The sequence below is a fragment of the Passer montanus genome, unplaced genomic scaffold, assembly GCF_014805655.1.
Source record: "Passer montanus isolate IOZ18808 unplaced genomic scaffold, ASM1480565v1 scaffold10, whole genome shotgun sequence".
NCBI lineage: Eukaryota > Metazoa > Chordata > Aves > Passeriformes > Passeridae > Passer > Passer montanus.
The window spans coordinates 37,936,996-37,960,357 of NW_024356505.1; the positions used below are offsets into that span (position 1 = coordinate 37,936,996).

At 38.8% G+C, this 23,362-nt stretch overlaps 1 protein-coding gene across 13 annotated transcripts in view; it reads left to right on the forward strand.

Moving 5' to 3' along the window:
- KMT2C (lysine methyltransferase 2C) overlaps nt 1-23,362 on the forward strand; it is a 189,042-nt gene that overhangs the window by 71,072 nt on the left and 94,608 nt on the right. For all 13 annotated transcript variants that reach the window (XM_039703915.1, XM_039703946.1, XM_039703925.1 and 10 more), the window contains 3 exons: nt 2,113-2,319; nt 5,665-5,804; nt 7,420-7,529. In XM_039703915.1, coding sequence (XP_039559849.1) covers nt 2,113-2,319; nt 5,665-5,804; nt 7,420-7,529 — 457 coding nt within the window. The remainder of the gene's footprint in view (nt 1-2,112; nt 2,320-5,664; nt 5,805-7,419; nt 7,530-23,362) is intronic.

Consider the following 23,362-nt stretch of genomic DNA (forward strand, 5'->3'; position numbering starts at 1 on the left):
TTTCGTATTTCTCTTTTATAGATCTTAACATCATTGCGTATTTGCTATGACTCCACTTTAAAGGGCTTTGTTTATTTGTTTGTAATTATCCTCAGGTCTTTTAATGAGCAGTGATAGTCTGTCCTAACAGGATGTATGAATAATTATTTATTCCACTGTGGATAATCTTGTGTTTGTAACTAGTGTAATTTATATACCACGGTGTTGTTGCCTGTTTAAATCTCTTAAGTCTCCTCACAAGTCTCTCTAGTCTCAACCAGCATAAATAGCTTTGCTTTCCCTGCTTAGGAACTCTGCCTGTGAGTCCATATCAGGTTTCACTGGCAGTCCAGTGGTTACAGTCACTGACAGACAAATAGTAGTATATTTGTTACTCTATCACACTGAAAGCTAGCTATGAAATAGACATATGTACTGTTCAGTGTAACTTTTCACTGCTCTCACACTACCTGTATCCATATTTTCTTTGAAATTTTTTGTCTTCAGATATCTTTTTCTAAAGATTTCCGGAACGTGTCAGCATTTGCCGTCAGCTCCGGGGGTTGTGCTGGCTCATGCTGGTTGTGTGTTGAGGCAGATCAGTGAGGGATGTGCAGCCAAGGCCACGAGATGAGGACAAATGTTTCTTAACAGTACCATAGGAAGGTGTAATTTCAGTACCATGAATGGGACTTACTTATCTGCCCACCAGCCTGCATGTTCCCAGTGGTTCATCTGCAGTCCTACCTGTCAACCATAAATAAAGGCATTTGGCTTAATTCTGGGCTTCATTTTGGGCTCATGAAATTCTTCTCCCTTCCTTAGCATCTGACTGACTGGTATTGCCAGTAGTAGTAGACCAGTTCAGTTTTCTTTCTTCTTTTTCTTTATTCCTGTTTTTGCTCTATGGCGTGTGCAAAAGGAGCCATCCCAGAGGATGCTAAACCAAATATCAGAGGCTTTGCTGGATTCTTGGGGTTTTCTGTTCTGATTTGGAACTTTTCTTTTCCACTTCCACTTTTTTTCTGTTGCTGTTTTTGTCTCTACAAGCTGAAAAGCACAGGAGACTTTCTTTCTCCCCCCAGAATTTAGTAAATATTTTACAGCAGTTTAGCCTTAAGGTTTTCTCTTCCTCCCACTTCACTTCCCTCCTCTCACTCATGCAGCACAGACTGTCCCAAATCCAAATGTGCCACCTTGGAGATGCACTGAAATCTATTTAAATGGAATCCAGGCATAACCAAGCCTCTATCCAAGTGCCTGATTCCCTGAGGCATCTTTTTGGGGTCTTTGGGGCACAAATATGAAGAAAACAGAATTGCTCATTTAAGCATTAAAAAAAAGTGTTAAATGGCCTTCCTTTAATGCAAACTGCATTAGTTGCAGAAGTTCACATTTTAAGTTTGTGGGTATGTTTATTATAGAAATATTTTTCAGTAGCTTCCATATGATGTGACACAAGGAGTGCTGTCAGAGCTGTCATTTCAATCCTGTCGCTGTGTTGTGCATGTTAAAACATAATTGCAAATGGTACAGGGTATTGCAGCGGTCACGGTTCTGTAAATATAAAATTCCTCCAGTAAAACTTTTAGACATAATTTTGTTTTTAAATATTGAAGTAAATGAGGATGGTTGCATTTGTGCATGTGGTGTGCTCTGGCATGTGTGACTGTAGCCATTGCTGTGGTTTTCTCATTATTCCATCTTTCTCCATGTTAGTAAACCTTTTAGTTTATAGTATTTATGCATTGTGTTACACATGAGCTGTATGTGCTTCCAGAAAGGTGTGCGTGTTGTAATGTTCTGTGTGTTCTGTAACATTTTGATGACTTTTAGCAAGCATGTGTCTAGACACACAGAATTTTGGAAATTCTGATAATTTGAATATAACATGGACATTGTATTGTTTGCTTCCTTAATCAGTTTTGTGAACAGAAAAAAAAGATATTTTAATGTAACTGTTAATTAGCTGGAAATAGTGTTTCTGAATGCTGACTTCTGATACCTGACAGCACATAGGAGCTTTTATTGTCTTGTTATAAAGGGTTAAATTAGCATGAAATTTGCTCTTTGATGGGGTATCCTCTGCTGGTTTTCCCCCCAATAAACAAGTAATGATCTTCCCTTTTACAGCGAACAACTCTGCGCCTTTTGTTACTGTGGAGAACGGAGCTCATTAGGACAAGGAGATTTAAAACAATTCGGTCCCACTCCTGGGTATGTTATCCCATGGAAAAACCAGCCTTTAAATAAGAGTGAAGCCAGCGACAGCACCGATGGAGCTTGTGAGAGAACTCCAAGGCAAAACTCAGTGCTGCGCAAACAGAGAGGCCAGAAGAAGTAAGTCTGTCCTAAAATAAATATGTAGATTTATTTTATTTTGCATGAAATTCAGGAAGGATCTTTACTGGTTCTGTACTACAATAGGCAACTAACTTGTATTTGTGTAAATGCAGGGTTTTATTATTCAAAAATGTTTGTAAGGAAAACCAACATATACAAAAACCTAACTAAAAATAGAACCCCAGAGCAACCGACACGTGAGCAGTATAGCAGTGCCTGTCTTCTGCTTTTTAAAAAAGGGTTTGTTTCTTCCCCAAGTGAGAATCTTCACTCTGGAAGAACTCAGATAAGAGACATAGCTACTGTAAAACACAGATCTACTTGTGATGCTCATGTAAAAGTACACAAAAAGCGTGGAAGAGGATGGGCTTTTGACACTTGATGTGTCATGTAGCCTGGAATGATGGGCAGCCTCTGCCAATTGGAGCCTCTCCTTTGCCATCCAGCACCGGCTCTCGCCCTGGTGCCAGTGCTTTGGAAGGCACACAGCAGTGGTTCCTGTGGGGTTTGCTGGCAGCTCTCCCAGCCAGGGAGGTTTGGTCATGGTCCCCCAGCCTCCCAGTGGCTGTGAGAGATGGCAGGGGCATACCTGACTCTGCCTGGAGGTTGCTCAGTACATGGTGTGTAATCCCTGGTGAGGGCACTGGGGTGGGACTGATCAGAGCCACGTCTTTGTGGGCACGGGGGTCCTGGCACTGGGGCCCTGTGTTAACTTGGATTCGTTCAGGGTTGATGGTGGAATCACTCAGGGCTGTCTGCATGACAGAGTGGCTGCAGCCCTGGAGAAACACGAAGGGAGCCTGTGGCGATGCAGGGCTACAGGCCATGGCTACGGGATGGGCCGAGTGGGGTTGAGGGCAGTGTAAGGTTGAGAGTGGTGAGGAGCCACAGGGCAGTGTGGGATTGAGGGGTTGAGGGCATTGAGGGTCTGTTGGTAGTATGGGGTTGAGGGCATTGAGAGGCTGTGGATGGTGAGGGGTTGAGGGTATTGAGGAGCTGTGGGTGGTGTGGGGTTGCGAGTGGTGTGGGGTTGAGGGCATTGAGGGTCTGTGTGTGGTGAGGGGTTGGGGGCGATGAGGGGCTGTGGGTGGTGAAGGGTTGAGGGCGATGAGGGGCTGTGGATGGTGTGGGATTGAGGGGCTGTGGGTGGTGAGGGGTTGAGGGCGATGCTGGTGGTGTGGCATGGTGCAGGGTCGAGGGCAGTGCAGGATCAAGGGCAGTATGGACGATGTGGGGCAGTGATGCGGAGTTGAGGGCGGTGTGGGGCAGAGAGCAAGGTGGTGATAGTGATGCGGGACGGTGATGTGGAGCTGCGGGCAGGGTGACTGTGAGGGGTAGAGAGTGGGGTGATGATTTGGGACCGCGGGTGGTTCGGGGCAGGGATGCGGGGTGATCATGCGGGGCTGTGATCCGTGGTGGTGGTGATGTGGGAAAAGGATGGGGGGGTTAAGGGCTTGGTGTTGATGCGGATCCGTGGGCAGTGTGTGGCACAAACCGGGCATTGGGGGATTGGCTCTGGGCTTGGCCCTGCTGGGGAGCAGGGAGGGAGGCGGCTGCCGGCCGTGCCAAAGTCCCCGAGTCAGGACTGTCCGTGGCTGTGCTGCTGCTGCAGAAGCTGCTGAGAGTGTTCCACACTCACTGAGGTTGCTTGGGTGCACGTTGTATGTTTTTGGCATCATGTTGGTGGTGGAAAAGTGCGCACTGTAATGCTGATAGAGAAAAGTGGCTTTTCTTAAAGCTAATAAAAGTAACACCCTCGCCTCAGGCTGTATTCTATAGGTGTATGAAATACTTTAAGAGAAGTGTGTAGAAAGTGTGAGATTGCAGAGTAAATTGAGAAGTTCTGTAAACAGATTGATTTGATCTTGTGAGAAAGCTTTTTTATACAGAAAAATGCCTTGTCAGTTGAGATTTAGTTTTTCTTAAAGATCCTTTAAGTTTTGGTGTTGTGAGCAGCAGTTTGGTATGTTAGAGGAGGCTCCACTGTCATGGGTGAAGCACTGGCAGAGGCTGCCCAGAGTAGCTGTGGATGCTCCATCCCTGGAAGTGTCCAGTGCCAGGTTGGACAGGGCTTAGAGGAACCTCTGGGATAGTGGAAGGTGTCTCTGCCCATTGTAGGAGGGTTGGAACAAGATCCATTCCAACCCAAACCATTCTGTAATTGCAGTGGACATGAATGGTGTTCAGGAACCAGTTTTGTCAAACAGAACAAAGTTGACACTGTCATTAATGTTGACACTATCAACATTTAAAACCTCCTTTGTTAAGGAGGTTTTAAATGTTGATAGTGTCAGCATTAATAGGTTTTGGGGTAGATATTTTTTTTTATTATGCAGGTCATTGAAGATACCATGTAATAATAGAAAACTTTTAAGATTTCTTGGGTGATGCAAGGATGCTACTCTTTTCCCCATGAAATACATTTTAAAAGGGGTTTTAAAATGTATTTATAAATGTAATGGCTGAAGTAAAGCATGGTTTTCAGGAAAGCAGAGTTATCAGAGATTAAAATTCCAGTGGTTACTGTATCTATTGACAAATGCATACAATTGAGTTATTAATAGCAGAGAGTAATCAAGTTCAAAGAACCTTAGTAGAAAATGCAGCACCACCTTTCCTACCTATTGTTGAGGCATCAGTGATCAGGTCTCTTATCAGTAGGCCTAAATGCACACCCTTAGATGTCCAAGATATTCTTTAGCCTGCAGGAAATAAAGGCAGAATTGTTGCTTCTGTTTTTTTTTTAAATGCAGTAATCTGAGTTGTGTAAATTTTTTTCTGTTGAGATTAGAATTTGGGGAACAAATTAATAAGGTTATAAACCAGTACAATATAGTAGTCTTTATATCACTGCATTTTTTTAATCTCCCCTCCTTTCCTCCGGCTCACCCCATCTTTTTTTTTCTCTAATATCTGATGACATTGTATAAACATGTTTATTTCCAAGCAGATTTTGAAGTCATGGTCTTTTTTCTACCTTCTGCTCATAGCTGTAGTATTTTCTATAGGCACCTCACCTCTGGATGTTATCTCATTCTCAGTTCCAAGGGTTGGGCAAATTTTAATATCAAACAGAATCAAACTTAAAGAAGCATTTGTGTTCCGAAGAACTGAAAGAGAACAGGCTTGTTTACTGAATAGCAGCTTTAACTGGAAACTGTTATTGGGGAAAGTGTCGGGATAAAATATAAGGAAGACTTTTGTTCATGTTGATTTATATTCTATCATGTTAGGAGAAAATTGTACTCACTTGCCATGAGTTTTGGGTAATTTGTGAGTATTTGGCTAATTGGACAAAGAATGTGATCACTTCTAAGTTTGTTTTTCTGCTCCCTGCTACAGATCTCGATCGAGTATAGCATCATGTACAAGTGTGAGCACCCAAACTGCTTCTGACGATCAGGTTGTCAAATTCTGGGATGAACTCAGCTTAGTTGGCTTACCAGATGACATTGATCTTCAAGCCTTATTTGAGCCAACAGGTAAGATCTATGGTTATCCTCCTTTTTCTCCCTGTTCCAGCAGCAGTACAGTAGCCACAGTGACATGAGTGAAGTTTTACAGCTGTTGGTTTTTTGTGCTGTGGTGTTTGTCAAGTCTCTGATGGTGCTTCAGTAGCTTTTGCCCATGTCAGGCTGTTTTTTTTGTAGTCTTCCCTCCAGAAAAGAGAATCCTCAGCTTTGTGTGGGGAAGTATTTGCAATCTGCTGCTGAGCTCGTGTTTGGGTAGTAATACTTTCAGTATCATGATTCTGTTTTGGGGAGAAAAGGTAAAAGGAATGAAGCACAGCTTAATATAATTGTCAAAAATCTTAGTCCTCTGACATTACCTGATATCCTGCTGCAAATGTTACTGGAAACAATGGAATAGAAGATTTAGATGAGCAGTAAAGGCATAATACATGTGCATGCTTCCAGAAGCTGCAGGTTTTCTGTCAGAAAAATGTCTGGTTTATCATCTGCTCTTTAATTTCAATTGAACTTTTCTATAATTAAGTTCTTAATTACTTTTTCAGAAGGCATCTGTGTCCAAATGCTTTGATGCCAGTAGTCCATTCACCTTTTTTGCTCCAAAAAATGGAAATGCATTTATGTAATAATAAAAATGTCCTTCTTTCATGAGTGTGGAAATTTGTTTCAAGGTCTTATTAAAAGAAAAATAAAATAAAATCCAATGCTTTTGTTTCAGTAGTTTTACTATAGTGGATGTTGATGTGTGAGTGTAGATTTATCAATCTACATTTTTAAAGCTGCTGTTATTTGTAAATGACTCTTCCCAAACCCACTCAGAGATTTTTGGGATTTTTTTTTTTGGTAGCTTGAATTATTAAGTTGGCCAATACCTAAGTTCAACACCTAGTCTAAACCATCATTTCTAATTCCTGTATAAAGCAATCAGAGAATTCCTTTGGAAGTATACATCATTTGCTTTGTTTTTCCCAGAATTGAATTAGAAACTTCCTGTACCTGTTGAATTGTACAAATTCTGATTTTTTGTTTTTTGTTAGGTAGGTGTATCTCTATTCTGTGTTTGTGGTATTGACACCATTTTCTCAGTCTTTAATGTGAGTTTTTGTTCATGTTGTATTTTGAGCTTTTAAACACTTTGTGTAGATTACTAAAGCATTATATGAACATGTTCTACATGAACATACAGATCTCCAGTCCTTGGGAATCCTAATTTAATTAATATAATTTAACTCTTAATTTAGAGTACAAACTTAGACAAATGTTATCTGTAGTGAAATATAAGGTGAAATGGAACTGTGTGTGTGTTACACAAGCATTGAATGTAGAGTCGAAATCAGAGAATGCCGTGCACCCCAGTGCCATGATTACATGTTGAAAATTATAAACAGATTTAAAAAAAAGTGTGTTGTATATAAAAGAAAGTTGCAGTGTTTTTAGTGTCTGATAGTAACTGCAATATATTCAGTGTATGATAAGACGGGTTTTCAATGTTGCAACAAGAAATAAAAGGGGGAGAAGACTTCCCTGTTATTTCTGGCAAGTATTTAGTGCCAGAGGGGAGTTCCATTCTTGGAGGAAGTGCCTGACAGAGCTGTCCAACCCTGGCCTTTGTCTCTCTGCACTCCAGGTCACTGCTGGGCTCATCACCGCTGTGCGGAGTGGTCGGTGGGAGTCTGCCAGACTGAAGAGCAGCTAGCGCTGAACGTGGACAAAGCTGTTGTCTCAGGGAGCACAGAAGTGAGTAAAAACACTTGAATGCTCAAATCTCTGAGAAAACTGGGTGGGTAGGGTTGATAAAAAGACAAATGCAATGAAAAGTGTGACTATAAATATCCATGTGTGGATCTCTGAGCTCTAATTTATAATGAGGTTTCCTTGGGCAGATCCTTGTGCTAAAAACTTGAGTTGCAGTTTATTAAAAAGTTTTATGGAGTTGCACAGGAAAAACATTAATTAGTTTTCAGGTAACTAGAATGTAGGAAGAGCCAGGCTGACCAAAACAAATTAGAGACAAAAGAAAAGTTGAGTTCAATTAGCAAATACTCTGGTAGGTAGAGGTAATATTTATTGTACCAGTTTATATCCTGAAATTATATGAGGCAAATACAACAAAAAAATTCTCAGTTACTTTCATGCCAGTTTCAAAAAGGAGGTTAGTATAAAAAAAGCCAGTGTTTGCCATGAAAACTTACCTTGATACTCTAAACACTCATAGAAATACACAGATAAATATTTAATCTTTTAAATTGAAGTGGTAATGTCTTTGGAAAAGTAAGTGCCTTTGAAAAGGATGAACTTGTTCTGGTGTCATATTCTGATAGCATTTTGAAATCTTGGTTTTGCACATTTGTTTTGCCACATGTAGCTATTGTTTGGTCATATTTAATAATGCCCAAGAGGGTTTTTTATAATTGTATTATTTTTATATTAAATCAGCTATGCTATCAACAAATATTTGTAATTTTTGGTGGTTTTCCCAAGGTTATACTTAGGCCTTCTTTCACTTGAGTCTTCTTGCTTTTCATGCATTTTAATAGAAAAAAAAAAGTGGCATAAGATACCAGTAGATGTTCTCCATCATTTGGACTAAAAAGGTGCTTGACATCAGTCTTTCAATACAGGCCATAGAATACAGCTTTCTTTGTACCTTTTTCTATTCATACTAAGTAAGTGCTTTATTTTGAATAATTATTTAATTCCTGTGTTTCTGCTTTCAAAATAGGACTATTGAAAATGAGTGAACCTGACTGTATTAAGTTCTAGATGACCTTGAAAATGTTAAAACATTTGTGTGCATATATGTGTATGTATAAAAAAAAACACAGTAAGAATTGAAGGAATATTCAAAATTGAATACTTTTTTTTAGTCTTTCTGCTGAAAGTTTTTGCCCCCTTGTTTTTGGCGTGCAGTCATTTTGTGATCAGCTCATTCCTGACTGTAGTCATTTCTTTTAACAGAAATCCTGGTTGAGCTGTTCAAGTTTGGGTTTTACTGTGTTGAATTTCATCCTGTTCTCGTTACTTCGTTATTTCTTTCTGTCCAGTACCTTGCTCCTTCCCTGTGCTCAGGGTGATTGTGCCTCACCTCTGTCATCAGCATCTTTTCAAGTTTTGCATAGATGTTTACAATGGAATTACTTATCTACACATTTTTTGAAGAATGAACATCTCTGGTGTTGCAGTTTCCGTTCCAGCCGTCTTTTCATGTGCTGTACTGAATCTTCCCTGCTGATCTTTTCAAATTCTGCAAGTAATGTTTAGATCCCCCTGTTGCACATGTTTCATGACAATGCAGAGAGAGGAGTTTGAATTGTCATTCTGTGTGTTTTCTATTCAGTCTTTGCTGAAGCCGTTGAGAAACTTTTTTTTTTGTGTAGTTCAGCAGTCAGCCAGTGAAGAACGACATTGATTTGGTTATTCTCTTTCATCCTTCTTGTGATATCCCCAGGGAGAGCTGAGTAAAGGCACAACTGTGATTCTAGAAGAATAGCTAGATGGAATTGGACTTCTTTATCCCACTATCACACCAGGGATTTGTTTGCTTTTTATTTTATTTTTTCAAAAAATAAGGACCAAACTCTTCCGTAGTTCTCTGTACCTGACTACAGAGAAGTGTAATGGTTGCTTAAGGAGTTGGTGAGGAACTGGCTTGGAGCCCAGGAAATCCTGTGTTTGCTTGGGTCCAGGCTGCAGTGCTTGGTAATAATTCTTCCACTACTTTTAAAGTTGTTACTAAGATGAAGAAGGAAAAAAAGTATAAGGTCCTGATTGTCCTCTGTGGTAGTGGAAAAGCTCATCTTTGTGTGAGTTATTTTAAAAAAGTTTAAAATGAAAGGTGAATTAATTAATTGAAAGTATGAGTTTGTGTTTGCAGCATCTTGTGCTTCTCTTCATTTGGGCTTCGTTCTAATGGGACATTCCTGCATTTTAAAAGAAGAGTTCTGTTCAGATGTTCTCAAATCTGTTGGCCATGCAAAAGCAACTGTGTGCTCAGGGCATAGAGAAAAATAGTTTAAATAATACCAAGCTGTATGCTGTTTCCTCTGCTTGCCACCAAATTTGCTTTGGGTTTGTTGCTGTTTGCTTGGTAGGGGATTTCTGTCTTCTTGGAAGTCCTTTTGGCATGAGGAACTGGTTTGTGATGTGGTCTGCAGCACTGCATTTTTCCTTTACTGGGAAAGTACATTTTCTTTTCCTTCTATTCATGTAAAAAATGCATATTTGAAGTGTAACCAACTTTTGATAATCCATTGGTTTAGGTATTTTTGTTTTTGGAAAGCATTTCAGGCCTGTTCTTACCTTGAGGAACTCTTTAATTTGTAAGCTGCATTCATGTTTCTCATTAGTTAGGCTGCCTATTGTTTGCAAATCTGCTTTAACTGGATGTGACAGTGTTTCTTATTACTCTGTTTACCAGTTGAGATGTCCATTTGGCTTCACTGAACTTGTGATTGCATTAGTAAAGCTTGTGTGGACATACTCCACTGACCTGTTCCAAAATACATATTTTTATCCATTTTGGTTTTATTCTGGGCCCTTCTTTGCTGAAGATTTAAAACACAGCACTACAGAGATCTCAGAATGTGTGAATATCTCACAAAATACCCTGCTTAGCGTGTCTTTCTTCTTCAGCTCTTTTGATTTGCTCATTGTGAAGGCCTGGCAAAGGCACCTGACCAGCTTGTTTCATGTATTTGTGTCTAGACAGCGGTGGATTCTTTGTCTTTCTTTCAAAGCCTGGGGTTTGCCATTCTTTACTATTCATGAGTGCACAAACCTGCATCTGTGAGGTGTTTGAAATCCTATGTCAGGTTGGTTTGTGACAAGGGACAAAGAAAAGCTGGAATATACAGTCACATCTGTGGTGGAGGTGCCTCACTTCAGCTCATTGCTTGTCTTGCTTATCTCAGCAAGGGAGAGCCATGGATTTTCTCAGAACTGCTTTCTAAGTTTAGGGAGCCATAAGGAAGAGCTGGTGATCTTGCTGACAAACCTAGTGCCAGAGCTTTTCTCAGGATGATCCTAAGAATTCACCTCATTATCCTGGCACAGTGTGTAAGGTAGAGCCTCGACACCCCAGTGTGGCAGTGCCTGTCCCCCACTACTTTAATAGCATTTCATGGGATTTGGGAGTCACTTTGTTTCAAGGTTTGAAAGAAAACAACTCTTCAAAATATCAGTGGGGGAGAGAAAAGTTCAGTGATTGGTTTGATCCAAAACTTCACTCAATTTTTCTTATTCAGAAGATCAGAATATACTGTTTTGCTCAATATATAAGATTCACCATGGTAAAGAAGCTGTCACATTGTCAGCTTAAGGAAGATGGACTTTATTGGTGTTTCAACAGATATTTACTGTAAGATGCAAAAACAATGTGAATTGTAGACTTAATAAGACAAACTAAGCAAAAGAATCTCATCAAACAGAAATTAGAGGTTTTTTTCTCCCTGGAAAAAATACAATAGATGTGGACAAGTGGAGTTTACAGCTTTTTCTTGTATTTTTGTTTCAGTCTTTTGTAACTCTCCTGCTTCCTCATACTTGGAAATTTGAACTTATATTATCATGTAAAATGTAGAGGCCTTTAAGACTTGTATTTGTTCAGCTTTTAACAAGACTGGTTTCTGAAATAGTGGTTCCCGAAATATTTTCAGGTATTTTTAAGTAATACTTCATAATTTTGATGTTTATTTTGCATGTATTGAGTAGGTTGCTGTTTGTTTGTCTGCAGTCAGCTGAGGAAAATTAAAGTTTGCCAATTACCTCTCTTACATTGTCTAGCTATAGCTACTCTGTATGCTACTGAGTCCCAAATCATGTGGACTGCTTTTTGTCCCCCAGTATGTAAATAATTCAGAAAGTGAGTTTAAGTAGATAATGTATTTAAACTACTTTTGAACAAACTGAGCACAAGAAAGGAGTGCAAGGGTAACTTTCCCAGCCAGCTTTCTCTTCTGATAAGATGTAGGAAGCAGTTTCCAAGTTTGGGAGAGTTTGTCAAGGACATGAAAGTCAAAGAAAACAGTGCTGGTGGAAAGCAAGGAGGAGGTTCCTATCTGCTTGAAGACTGAAAAGGAGAAACATGATAGTAATGAAAAGTCTATTTAAAGTTCTTTGCTCAAGACTTGGTTGTACTGTGATGCCTACCAAGCTAGATCAGAAATAAATAAGCTGAGGGGAAAGATGGGGAACATGTTTACACATCTTTTAAAACTGTCCATGTTTTGGATGTATTTTCACCCCTTAATCTAAGTGCTCTTCTCATCTTGTAGAAAATTGTCCTTGTTTTTCATGGTGTGCGTGTTTTATTTGTGCTGCTTCAAGTTGAAAACCAGTTTGGCTGAAATGATACTTTCTTTTGTTGTTCCTTGTATGTAAAAGTGAGCATCAACATCCTAATGCACTGTTAACTTCATACACTGGGGAGGATTGTGCCCATTTAACCACAGCAATTTTTCATTTGGTTTTACTTTTTGTTGAGAAAAAACTGTATCAGAAATGGCTTAGATGACAGAGATTGAATGTAGGGATGGTGTTGGCTTTGTGTATGTCACAACCCAGCTGAACAGAGCATGGAGTGATGTGGGGTTTTTCTAGATAGAGTGCAGAATTTGCAGCTCTTTGATGCTTTAAAAGCTCCCTTCTTCCTTTTTTCATTATTGGAAGAATGACTAATTCTTAAATCCAGAGAAAAATGCATGAAGAGAATAATATATTATAATTTATACCATTTCTAGGTAGTGTCCTCTGCATTTGCCCGTTTTTCAAGGACAAGCTTTGTAACATGAAAACTAAATGAGCACCTCTGGGATTTAGAAGTTCCTTTCTCAACCCTTGAGTTTTTAATGGTGCTTTTGCACACAGCAGGCACTTGGCTTCTCCTCATCTCCCTTCATTACAGCTTGGGAGGGACTACCTGGCTGCTCTTGGGAGTGGCTTCTGATTTTATCTTATTGAGTTTTTTTTCCTGTAGTTGCCTTTGTCCTGCAGCTGAGGAAGTACTGCAGGAAGTTTTCTTTCAAAATAACATCTACTTTTTTTTTTTTTTTTTTTTTTTAAATGGGTTGCTGTCTCTTAGAGAGCTCCAGCACAGAAAGTGCTAGAGAAAGACTGGAGAAATAGTGACATACATGTCACCAAGAAGACACTTGCATGTGCTTTTGGTCAGTTTGGTAGTTTCATTCAGTTGCTGGCATGTTTTAGATGTAACAGTTCAGCAAAGAGGGCTGTGGACTGTTCAAGTTTTCCATGAATTTCCCTGCTGTTATTTAGAGTTTCTCTAGAGATCTATAGCCATTTCCCTGCTGATGAGGATAAGCATTGTTTTTAAAGGACCTTACTGACTGAGGGTACAACTTTAGGGATAGTTCAACACTGTAAATTATCTTCCATGATTTACTCTGTTCTGTAATGGTTTGGATTTTGGTCACTTTAAAGCCAGATCCTTGTTGTCTCGGAGAATGTGAATTGTTCTTAGAGCCTACAAATGACATCAGAAAGCCTGTGTCAGTGGTTTTATAGCTGTTTTTCCCAAGTTCTGGAAAGCAGCTGTGGTAACTTTAAATTATTGGAGTTGGCTCTGATGTACATGTGTAATTCTTCTGTAACACCTTTGTACACCATAAATGATGTCAGTACAGCTTTGGTAAATCTGTTCAGGTGACAGAGCTGCCATGGGACCTCTGTGTGTTCAGATTTTTTGCAGGTCCAGCAGTTCGAGAACAGATATTTGATGCTTAGTAAGACCTACAACTTAATTCTTGTTAGCGTTGTCAAGTGAACAGTGATTCAAGTATTCTTTCATTTGAACCAAAAGAAGCTTTACCATAACAAGGTGCTGCTCATCTGAGCTCACAGGCCATAACAAGGTGCTGGCTTGGACAGGACATTAAAGATCATCCAGTTCCACCTCCCCTGCTGTGGGCAGGGACACCTTCCAGCCAGGTTGCTCAAAGCTCCATGGCTTCAAACAGAAAGAGAGTAGGTTTGGATTTGGTTTAGAGTGGAAGGAATTATTTCCTGTGAGGGGGGTGAGGGTTGGGACAGGTTGCCCAGAGAAGCTGGGAGTGCCCCATCCCTGGAAGGGCTCAGGGCTGGGTTGGATGGAGCTTTGGGCAGCCTGGTCTGGTGGAAGGTCCCTGCACGTGCCAGGGGGTTAGAGCTGGAGATCTTTAATGTCCCTTCTGACCCAAACCATTCTTTGACTCTGTGATTCTGTTTTTTCTTCTGCAGTGAAACATAGAACAGAAAAATGTAAATTAAGTTCTGACAGAAGAGTTTTGTTACCTATCAAAACACAGCACCTTTGAAGCTACAGACTTAAGGACTCAGCTTTCAAAACACAGATTCCATTTCTCATGTTGTCTGATGCACCACATTTTCTAGAACAAAATAGAATACATTTTTCCAAATCCCTGCTGGTGTTTAAGACAATGAAGTATTAGTTAAAACTGAGTAAATGCAAATTAAGAGCTTTGAGATTCTTTTCTTCTAGTACATTTTTGTAATTATTTTGGCACCTAAATTATGGATACCTTGGGATATAATTAGACTCCATGCTTGTATGTGAATCTTTAGTGGTGTATTTAAAAGTTTGTAAGGATTACTGTAAACTAGACTGGTCTGTCTGAATAGTTATAAAGTAAGAGACAGTGACACATGGGAAATATGTGGCTGAAGTAAAGGCTAAGCACATCTGATGATTGAAGTGGTCTGGAAATAATTTTAATTTTGAATTTTCGATTTTTTTAGAAAAACTCGTTTATTTTCCTAGTCTTTCTGAGAATACTTCGATACTTGGATAGGACTGGGTACATGGCTGAGGGAAGGGTTGTTAGTAAGGGTTATTGTAATTGAGGTTTATTGAGTGAAGAAGTGGCCTGTTTTTTCTTTCTCCCCACCGTATGTTGGATGGATTGATACTTCAGATTTGTACTGTGTGGTGTGAGATACTCTGTTATCATTAATTAACTTTCCAAGTCAGCCAGCCAGTGAAAAAAATAAAGGCATACAAAGCTACAATATTAAACTGAAAGTATTTAATTAAAAATTTGTTTCTAAAATAATCTGAGCAACATTACATTTTTCCCCAGACAAATTTTATTTAAAATAAATACTGAATTTTTAAGTAATTTTCCCATAATTAAAATTTTTATTACTAACATTCCAGTAAAGTCAGTACTATGCTTCAGCCTGTTAAGGTCTGTGGGATTTTTACAAGTGGAAAAGTTTATTAGGAATATGAAGAAATACTTATTTCAAGACTCTATGACACATGTCCACTTTAGCACTTTTTAAAATCATCATCTCAAGAAACAAAAGATGTTCCTTTCTTTAGATACACAAAACACTGATCTGTTTATGTGTTAATGTACAGTAGAGTATCAATATACCAAATATCAGCAAAGTGTTTGATTTAGAGCTTTTTCTGGGTATGAAGATTTATTTTTTTTAAGAGCTTTTTCTTTTTTTATGGAGTTTGATTCTTATCAAGTGCAGATATTTAAATGTCGTTTCCAGTCTCTGTAGTAGTTCCTTGTTTGATAACCTGTTACCAGTGTGATTCTGACCTGTTGCCTGGAAGAAGGAGCACATGGTCATGTGAAACTTACTTAGCTATTGTTATTTTTTTTAGATTGTCTTCATCATGTTTATTGTATTTGCAAGTGGAAGGCAGGATTCATATTTTGTGAATCACAGTTCAGAGAAGAATTTGCCTTTTCAGATGAAGCAGAACAAAAAGTGCACATTTTAAAACAAATTTTATTTTGAGATTTTTTCTTTTGATGCGCTTTGTCATAAACCTTCTGTGAAATAACAACTATGTTTGTATCCCTACCTGTTTGTTTCCAGGTACATGAAAAAAAATACTGTGAATTTGTGTGCAGATCAGGTGGTACTGTCAGTGCACATTGGAACTCACTGCTTAGAGTAGAACTGAGTCTTGTTCCTTACTTGGGCCCCAAGAACCAAGTTCTAGAGCCTGCCCTTGCCAGGGACAGTGACCAGTGCATGGATGCTGATATAAGTTTTAGGTTTAAGTAATAAACTTATTTTCACAGTAAGCTAGGATTTTTCATAATCTATCACTTCTTTCCAAATACAATTTCTCTTGCTTCCATTGCTCTGTGTCCCCTACAGTTTTGTACATCTGAACAGAATTATGGTGTCATTTCTGGCAGGTGAATCTACCTAAGTGATCTTTCCCTTTCTAACTGCACTTATGGAATACAGCAGCAAACAAGAGAGGAAAATACTTGGGTTTCTTAGGCAGCACTAAGTGTCTTTCCTTAAGATGGTTTGTGTGGCTTCATCTGAAGGGGGAAGTGTTTGATTTTTCAGCCTGATCCGTTGTTTTTCTCTCCCAGAGCAGTGGTGCTGCTGGGTTCCTGCTCTGGAGCCAGGGGGAGGTTCCAGGGAGCACTCCCATGACACTCAAGTAGGAAAGCAGAGCCAGCCTTAGAGTTTTCAGTGTGGGTTTTTTTCAAGCTGAATGCTTTGAAAAATGCACCTTTCTTGAACTCCAGATGTCAGATAGGTGGGTACCAGAATTGGGAGAGAGACTGTGGCTACAGAAACGTTTCTGAGAGAGTTTTGATGCTGAATGGGTGATAGGCACCGAGGGCAGGCTGAGGTGTAGGAACCAGACAAAATGGACTGGAGCACAGAAAGAGACTGAGAAACAGCAACAGCCCAGGAGTGAAAGCTGAAGAGCCTTGCTGAGAAACATGAAAGGGCCTGTGTTCCTGGAGGAATTTCCAGTGCAGGTTTCCTTTATTCACTAACATTCACTGAAATAATTTGCTGGAGGCTCTGAAGTGAAATTGTTCAGTGTGTGTTCCAAACTGCTGAAGTGTGTCTCACAAAGACCTTTTCTTCCTCTGGCATGACTTGGGTAGAAAACACTTTTTTTCATGTGTCGAAAGAAATCCTCTTTTTTTTCTTCTCTCCCCACTTCCCTTGATGTATTTCATAAATGTTACTCTGAGCATTAAGGCAGTGACACAGCAGTTCACTAACATTCCATTGTAAAATTTTATAATCTGTGGGGGAGGGTTGTGTGTTAAAACCAGAGAGAACCTGATCTCTGAAGAGCAAAGAAAACCCACTGAAGGAAAATCACACTGTCTCTCCAATCAAGAATGTACTTTCTTCCTTGGTAATGTGTCATTTTGCTGGTAGGACTGACCCATTTTGGGGCTTTGCTGTAGGGAATGAGAATGCAGATACTTGGGCCTTCCCTTTCTCCTGTGCTCAGCAACAATGGCATAGTCCTTCAATGTCTACAAAAGAAAGAAAATGTCAGTGCAATGCCCCCAAACTCTGAATGTGGAACAAGAAAATAAAATGTCATTTTAAAATGTATGAAAAATATTAAGAAATTTGTTTAAATTATTATGCCATTAGTATTTTCAGCAAATAAGAAAACTGGAGCTCTATATATTTAAAAAGTCAGGAAACCATACCCGTCTCTTAACCAGCATGCCAGCAGTAAGTTTATAAAAATTTACACAAGGAATTGTGGCAGTACCACCAATCTCCTCACCTTTGTAGGTGTTTTAATGCAGCCCTCCTTTTCCAACATTATTACCACCTCACTCATGGTTGCTTCTGATTTAAATATTTTATATTCAGTCTTTTCCATAGCTCATCTGGGGTTTTTTATTGTTGGTGTTCAAGGGTCTAATTTTGCCTTTTGTGTGATGGTTATATTTATGAAAAAAGAGTAATCGGTCTTTTGGAGTTAATATTGGTTAGTTTCAGTCAAGGACAGGTCCTCATTATGCTTTGAGCATTATAGAAATAAAAAGGCCTCTTCAACAGCTTTCTCCTTAATATATAGCACAGGAATAAAAAGAAAAAATACTTCAATGGGACTAGTAGGTGTATTTGCTCAGCTGTAGCATTGTTTGCTTAGTGTTACACAACTGACTCTAATCTAGGTTTCACAGCAGTATCCCTTTTATATAGTATTTTATTTAAGCATGTCTGTTAAATTTATCATGAACGTGAGTCACATGTTTTTTTTGAATGAGAGCTTTACAGTCCAGACTCTTTAATGAAATTAGAATTATAAAGGGGTTCTGATTATTCCAGTCAAAAGAGTCTAAGGTTTTTTCCTGATTACTATAAATTATATTGTGGATTTTCATTTGGGATTTTCAGCCATCCTCAAAAATATCTTATAAACATGCTTTAAAACTCAGGAGTAGTCATATTAGTCTGTTGGCATCAGTTTGCTTTTAAGCAGTAGCCTAAAAACTGCTTCTGAGATTGGTGTACTCAGCAGCTCACAAAATCAAACCATTAGCAAAAAATAGTTTTGAACTCCCTGAAGAGTTTGTTATTGACTTCCATTAGTGTAAGTTCTGTCCCAGAGTTGCAGATTGAGCATAAATATTGCAGACATCAGTATGAAGTAGTGCCATTAATGCAGGTGTCGTAGAGTGTTTTTTTTAATAACATGCAGCAAATCAGGCATGAAAGAGGCATCTTAGGAATCTTCTCAAATGTGGAGCAACTGCCCATCCTGTGCAAGTGCATCACCTCAGTGGGAAATACAGACATTACTTGAATTAAAGCTATTTTTCCTAATAGGCCACTGTTGATAGTCATTTATTTATGTGAAAGAATTAATATTGTTTATTTTCATGTATATACTTGACCTCCCCATTCTGCAGATCTGACCTGGGAATAAAAAGTAGGCAGACAATAGTAGGTCTGCTGCCAGTAATGAATGTGTAGGTGTTCCATGAGTCATAGTCATGATTAATTATAAGAATCCTATTAAATAACATTAATTGAAGAACTGATGAAGTGGCATGTTCTCAAAGCAGCACTTCACGTACGTTTTTTTTTTACCAGTGTGTTTTCAGTGATATTAATGGTTTCCCTCAAAGATGTCACTTTCCCCTTCAGTACATCAGGGAGGAAAAGTAGCTGTTACGAAATAAATAAATATTTATTTTTTGAAGCATCTAACATGGGTAAAATGACTTGATACACTATTTTGCAGTGTCATGGTCTCACTTCAGATACATGTATTCAAGCTGCAATCTAGACTTTTTTTATAAAACTGCAAGTGCTTCCACATCTAGCCTTTCCCTTTGCATTTTTTAATTTATACTTTAGTATTTCCTTTCTGTTCAAAATTTTTTTTCAGTATGAAACTGCTGTGCAAAGAACTGGGAAGAATGACAGAATCTGCAGAATAAATAGTGAATCTGAATCTAAATACCCAATCCAACCAAATATCTGAGCAAATACTGAGGGCTTTTTTCCTTTCAGTTACTGCAGGTTGTTACAGAATATTAGAATTTTTTTGTGTGTTATTTCCAGGGAGATGTATTGACAAATTATAAACCTTTAAAAGCAAATAGAGAACTTTTAGAGAAATGACACAGGAAGACAGTTCAGTTGTTATTATTATTGTTTGAGCTTTGTGAGGGAACTGCTCATTTTCAAAAATGTAAATGGATTTGTACGTTCAATAAGTAGGAGTTTCATTTTTCTCAAATGTCACACCAGGTGAGGTTTTTTAATGAGAGTAACTTGAAATAGATGGCAAATCATTGGGAAGACTGTAACCATTACTCATCCATCACATCAGAATGTGCCTTGGGCACCTCCAGAATGTTTGCTTCCTGTCAGACCTACATGCTGTGATGGATAAATCCCCCAGAAAAGGTCGGCCCTGGCAGCAGTGCTCACTTGTCTGGGAAACTGAAAGGTCAGGATGCTCAGGATTCTGGTAGGACTGGAAGCTGAGCATCTCACTAACCTCTGGTTGGACTTTCACTCCTAATTTTACGTGATCTTGTTGTGTGTGTTGCTTCTGGAAGTTCATTTCTGCAGGTGAGTGCTCTGTTACAGTCTTAGGCACCAGTTAAGTGTTTTTCAGCCTTTTCTGAACTCCTTTAATTGAAATAAATCAATTTTGTGGTAAACCATCTCTTGCCTTAGGGGTGTTTTAAGTAAAATACTCATCCTAGTGCTGTGGCAGAATTGTTATCTTAACACTGTCACAGCATTAGGATGTCATCTGATACTGAGATTTCTATGCCATCAGATAAAATTGGTTTTAGAAAACAGTGCAATCATCTTGATTGTTTTAACCATCTGAACAGCTCTCTAATACTACTGGACTGCTGACATGAATTAGCTGAGCAGCCTGTGTCTCTTGAGGAGTTTATTTGTAGATGATGATGATGATTAAGCCCAGGAACCTCAGTGAAGTGGACTCTCCACTGTGTCAGCGTGGGGACAGTCTGTGTTTAGGGCTTGTGACCTTACAGCCTGGTCTGTGTGGAAAATGCCCTGTCCAGAGCATAACACAGAGTCCACAGAATCTCAGTCTGGCTCCTGCTCTCTCTCCAGGCTCCACATCTTTTGTTGACCCAAATTGTTTCCCCTTCACTAGCTCTGATGTGTTATTAATGTTATATCAATGTGGTTTTACTTTTGATAAAGGAACGGGATTTCCCCATTTGACTGTAAACATGGTGAGAAAAAGCTTTTAGGACATTATTCCAGCCCTAGTTTAGCTGTAACCAGCTGTAATATAAATATCAAAACCTCCTTGTCCTGTCATTAGAGATTAAGGAAAAGCATTATGAAGAAGTAGGACTGTGCTTGGTTTGACTTTGTGCCACAAATGAAACAGAAGCTTCATTTGATTGTTTGTACCTTTGCGTGTAACAATGTTAAAAAACACACAGAGTCTTGTAGTGGAAAAAAATGGCTTTAATGTTAAAGAGACCAAGTAGGAATTGGTGCTGGAACGGAAGAAAATATGTACATTTACTAAGGGAATCTGTGACATATAAAGCATAACACTAATCTCTGGCAGTTCTTTTCCATTTGATGGCACTAACATTTCTATAATTAAGAGCAATGGAATTATTTAGAGGAAAACTGTGTTATAAACCATTCTTTTTTTAATTGAACAGCTGTAATTTCTACCAATGGAACAAACTATATTATAAGAAAATGATTATTAGTTTAAAATGCAAAGTTAAATGAATGCAAAATTAACAAACAGATGGTGAAGAATTATTGTGCTTTATTTTACTCCTGGGTAAAAGGGCTCATGCAGGATTGTAAAAATGTCATCACACTTCGTAAACCTGAAAGCAAACAGAATTTGCAGTTGTGCACATCTGTTTTGGGACACTGCTAGAGGGTTAGAAGAATCAATGTTGTTTTCAAATAAGGGTATTCATCAAAAGGATATCATTTACTTAACAGTTATGGCTTCTGCTAAGCATCAGACTTAATGTTCTGTGGAATTCATTACAAAATTTGGCAGCTTTTTTCTTGACAGGCTACTGAGACAGCATTCTGCAAAACTGAAACAAACAGCCCCTTCTTACCCTCACCTCCCTGAAGCCCAGCTGAATAACCTGCTTCAATGTTTGACCAGTAATTTTAGGGTTTTAAACTCTAGGTCAAGATGTTGCATTTCACAATGCTTGCCCAAGGAATACCAGTGAAGGAACACGATGGAAAGACATGGGGCTTATTTATTTATTTCAGTGGCTAGTGAGTTAAATAATTGTATAATGTTTGGAATACCGTGTCTTGGGAGAAGCAACGGGACAAATACATATAAGTGACTAATTTAGTCAAGTTGAAAAAAAAAAGCTAAAAGCCCTAGCCAGATAAAACATGTCAAGTTTTTATTAGGGAAGAAATGATACTAATGTTCAAGCTGGTAGTTTCCAAGTATGCCACCTAATTGCTTTGTTTGAGCTCAATTTACAGAAATTAGTGAACTGAAGATGTAGGATTTTGTTTACGATGACTTTGTGCCATTTGGAGAGTGCAATTTAGGAGCAGCCAAGGAAATAGGAATTATGAACAATAAGGTACTGATTGCAGTCAGTGGGGAAGGAATACTAAGGAGGTGCTCACTAATGAGGAAGGTATTAAAGGCAGGAAATTCTTGCATTTTTTATGTCTCTACATAATCCAGAGATTCTTGTCACTCCATCCCTTCTATTACCTTGTAAATTATATGTATCATTGAGTGTATATAGTGACTTTCTGTTAAATCAGGGTAATGTATCTTCAAAATCTTTCTTAAAAGAGTGCATTATTAAGACAATAAAATGAAAACACAAAGTAAGGCCATGTCAGAAGACAGGTTGTCTGCACACAATTAACATCCTTTGCCCACAGTTTGTGTCCTTTGCACACAATTAATGTCTTTTGTGCCTTGGCCTGATTATGCATGTTTAATTATATGATCACATGCAGAACAGTTTGTGCCTAGTTCAGTCCATTGGATAGACATTGCTGTCTTGGTATAAACCTCTTCAATATTCCATTTTTTTCATTAGTGTTTAGTATGTAGGTGTGTAGACTATGCAGATACTGCTGAAAATAAAGAATTCCTCATTTCTGCATGCTTTTTTCACTAATGTGAATAACTTGTCTGTATTTTTTTTAATAGCAGATTTATATGGCCTTGTTATGTGTCTTAGGCTACATTTTCCCCCAGAGAAGTTGAATTTATTTATATCTGCTAATTTGGATGGCAAATTGAAGGCGTTTCAAAAATACTCAGACTTAGTTAAAAAGGTTGCACTGATATTGCAGTTCTTCCTTCACTCTGATGCAGTTGTGAGTGCACAATCTATGTGGAAATTAAGGCTGAATTTTTACAGGGCAAAGAAAACTCCAGGCTTTTAACAGTAAGATTAAAAATTAATAAAAATAAACAAAGAAAAATTTTACTTAGTGCCCTGCCCAGTATCATCAAGGAGCTTCATAGAAGAAATGAAACTACAACTCTTTTGCAGGCCATTGCTCTGTTGCCATAACTAAGTGCTTTGCTTCTCCCACAAGCCATCCACAACCTTTTCCAATATTTCTTTTTTATTCTGTCTGTAAATTAAGCAGTCTCACAGTAACAGGTTTCTTTAAGCCAGTGACTCCTCTTATAAGATCTATTTTATGCACAAAAATCCATGTTTGATCTGTACTGCTCCTTGTGTTTTAGTGCACACACGTGTGCGTGTCTGCCCATTCCTTTATCTGTGTCTCCACGTCTCTGTGTTGCTTTGTATTTGTCTGCCTGTATCATTTCCTTTTGTCAGGGAGAAAAGGAAAAGGCAGACCTCCCAAACTGCAGGTTTAAAGCCTTTGTGGCTACATAAGAGCACTGCCTTTTTTTCTCTCTGTAAATCAAGCACAGTCTCATGGGTAACAGATTTCTCTAAGTCAGTGACTCCTCTTATAAGGTCTATTTTATACACAAAATCCATGTTTGATCTGTACTGCTCCTTGTGTTTTAGTGCACACATGTGTGCGTATCTGCCCATTCCTTTATCTGTGTCTCCATGTCTCTGTGTTGCTTTGTATTTGTCTGCCTGTATCATTTCCTTTTGTCAGGGAGAAAAGGAAAAGGCAGACCTCCCAAACTGCAGGTTTAAAGCCTTTGTGGCTACATAAGAGCACTGCTATTTGAGCTGGCTGGCTGATAGTGATACAGCACTAGGTGTCAGAGAGCAGTGTACTTTTCCTCCTTGTAATCTTCATCCAATTTCAGTTGTCTCAGACTCCTGACT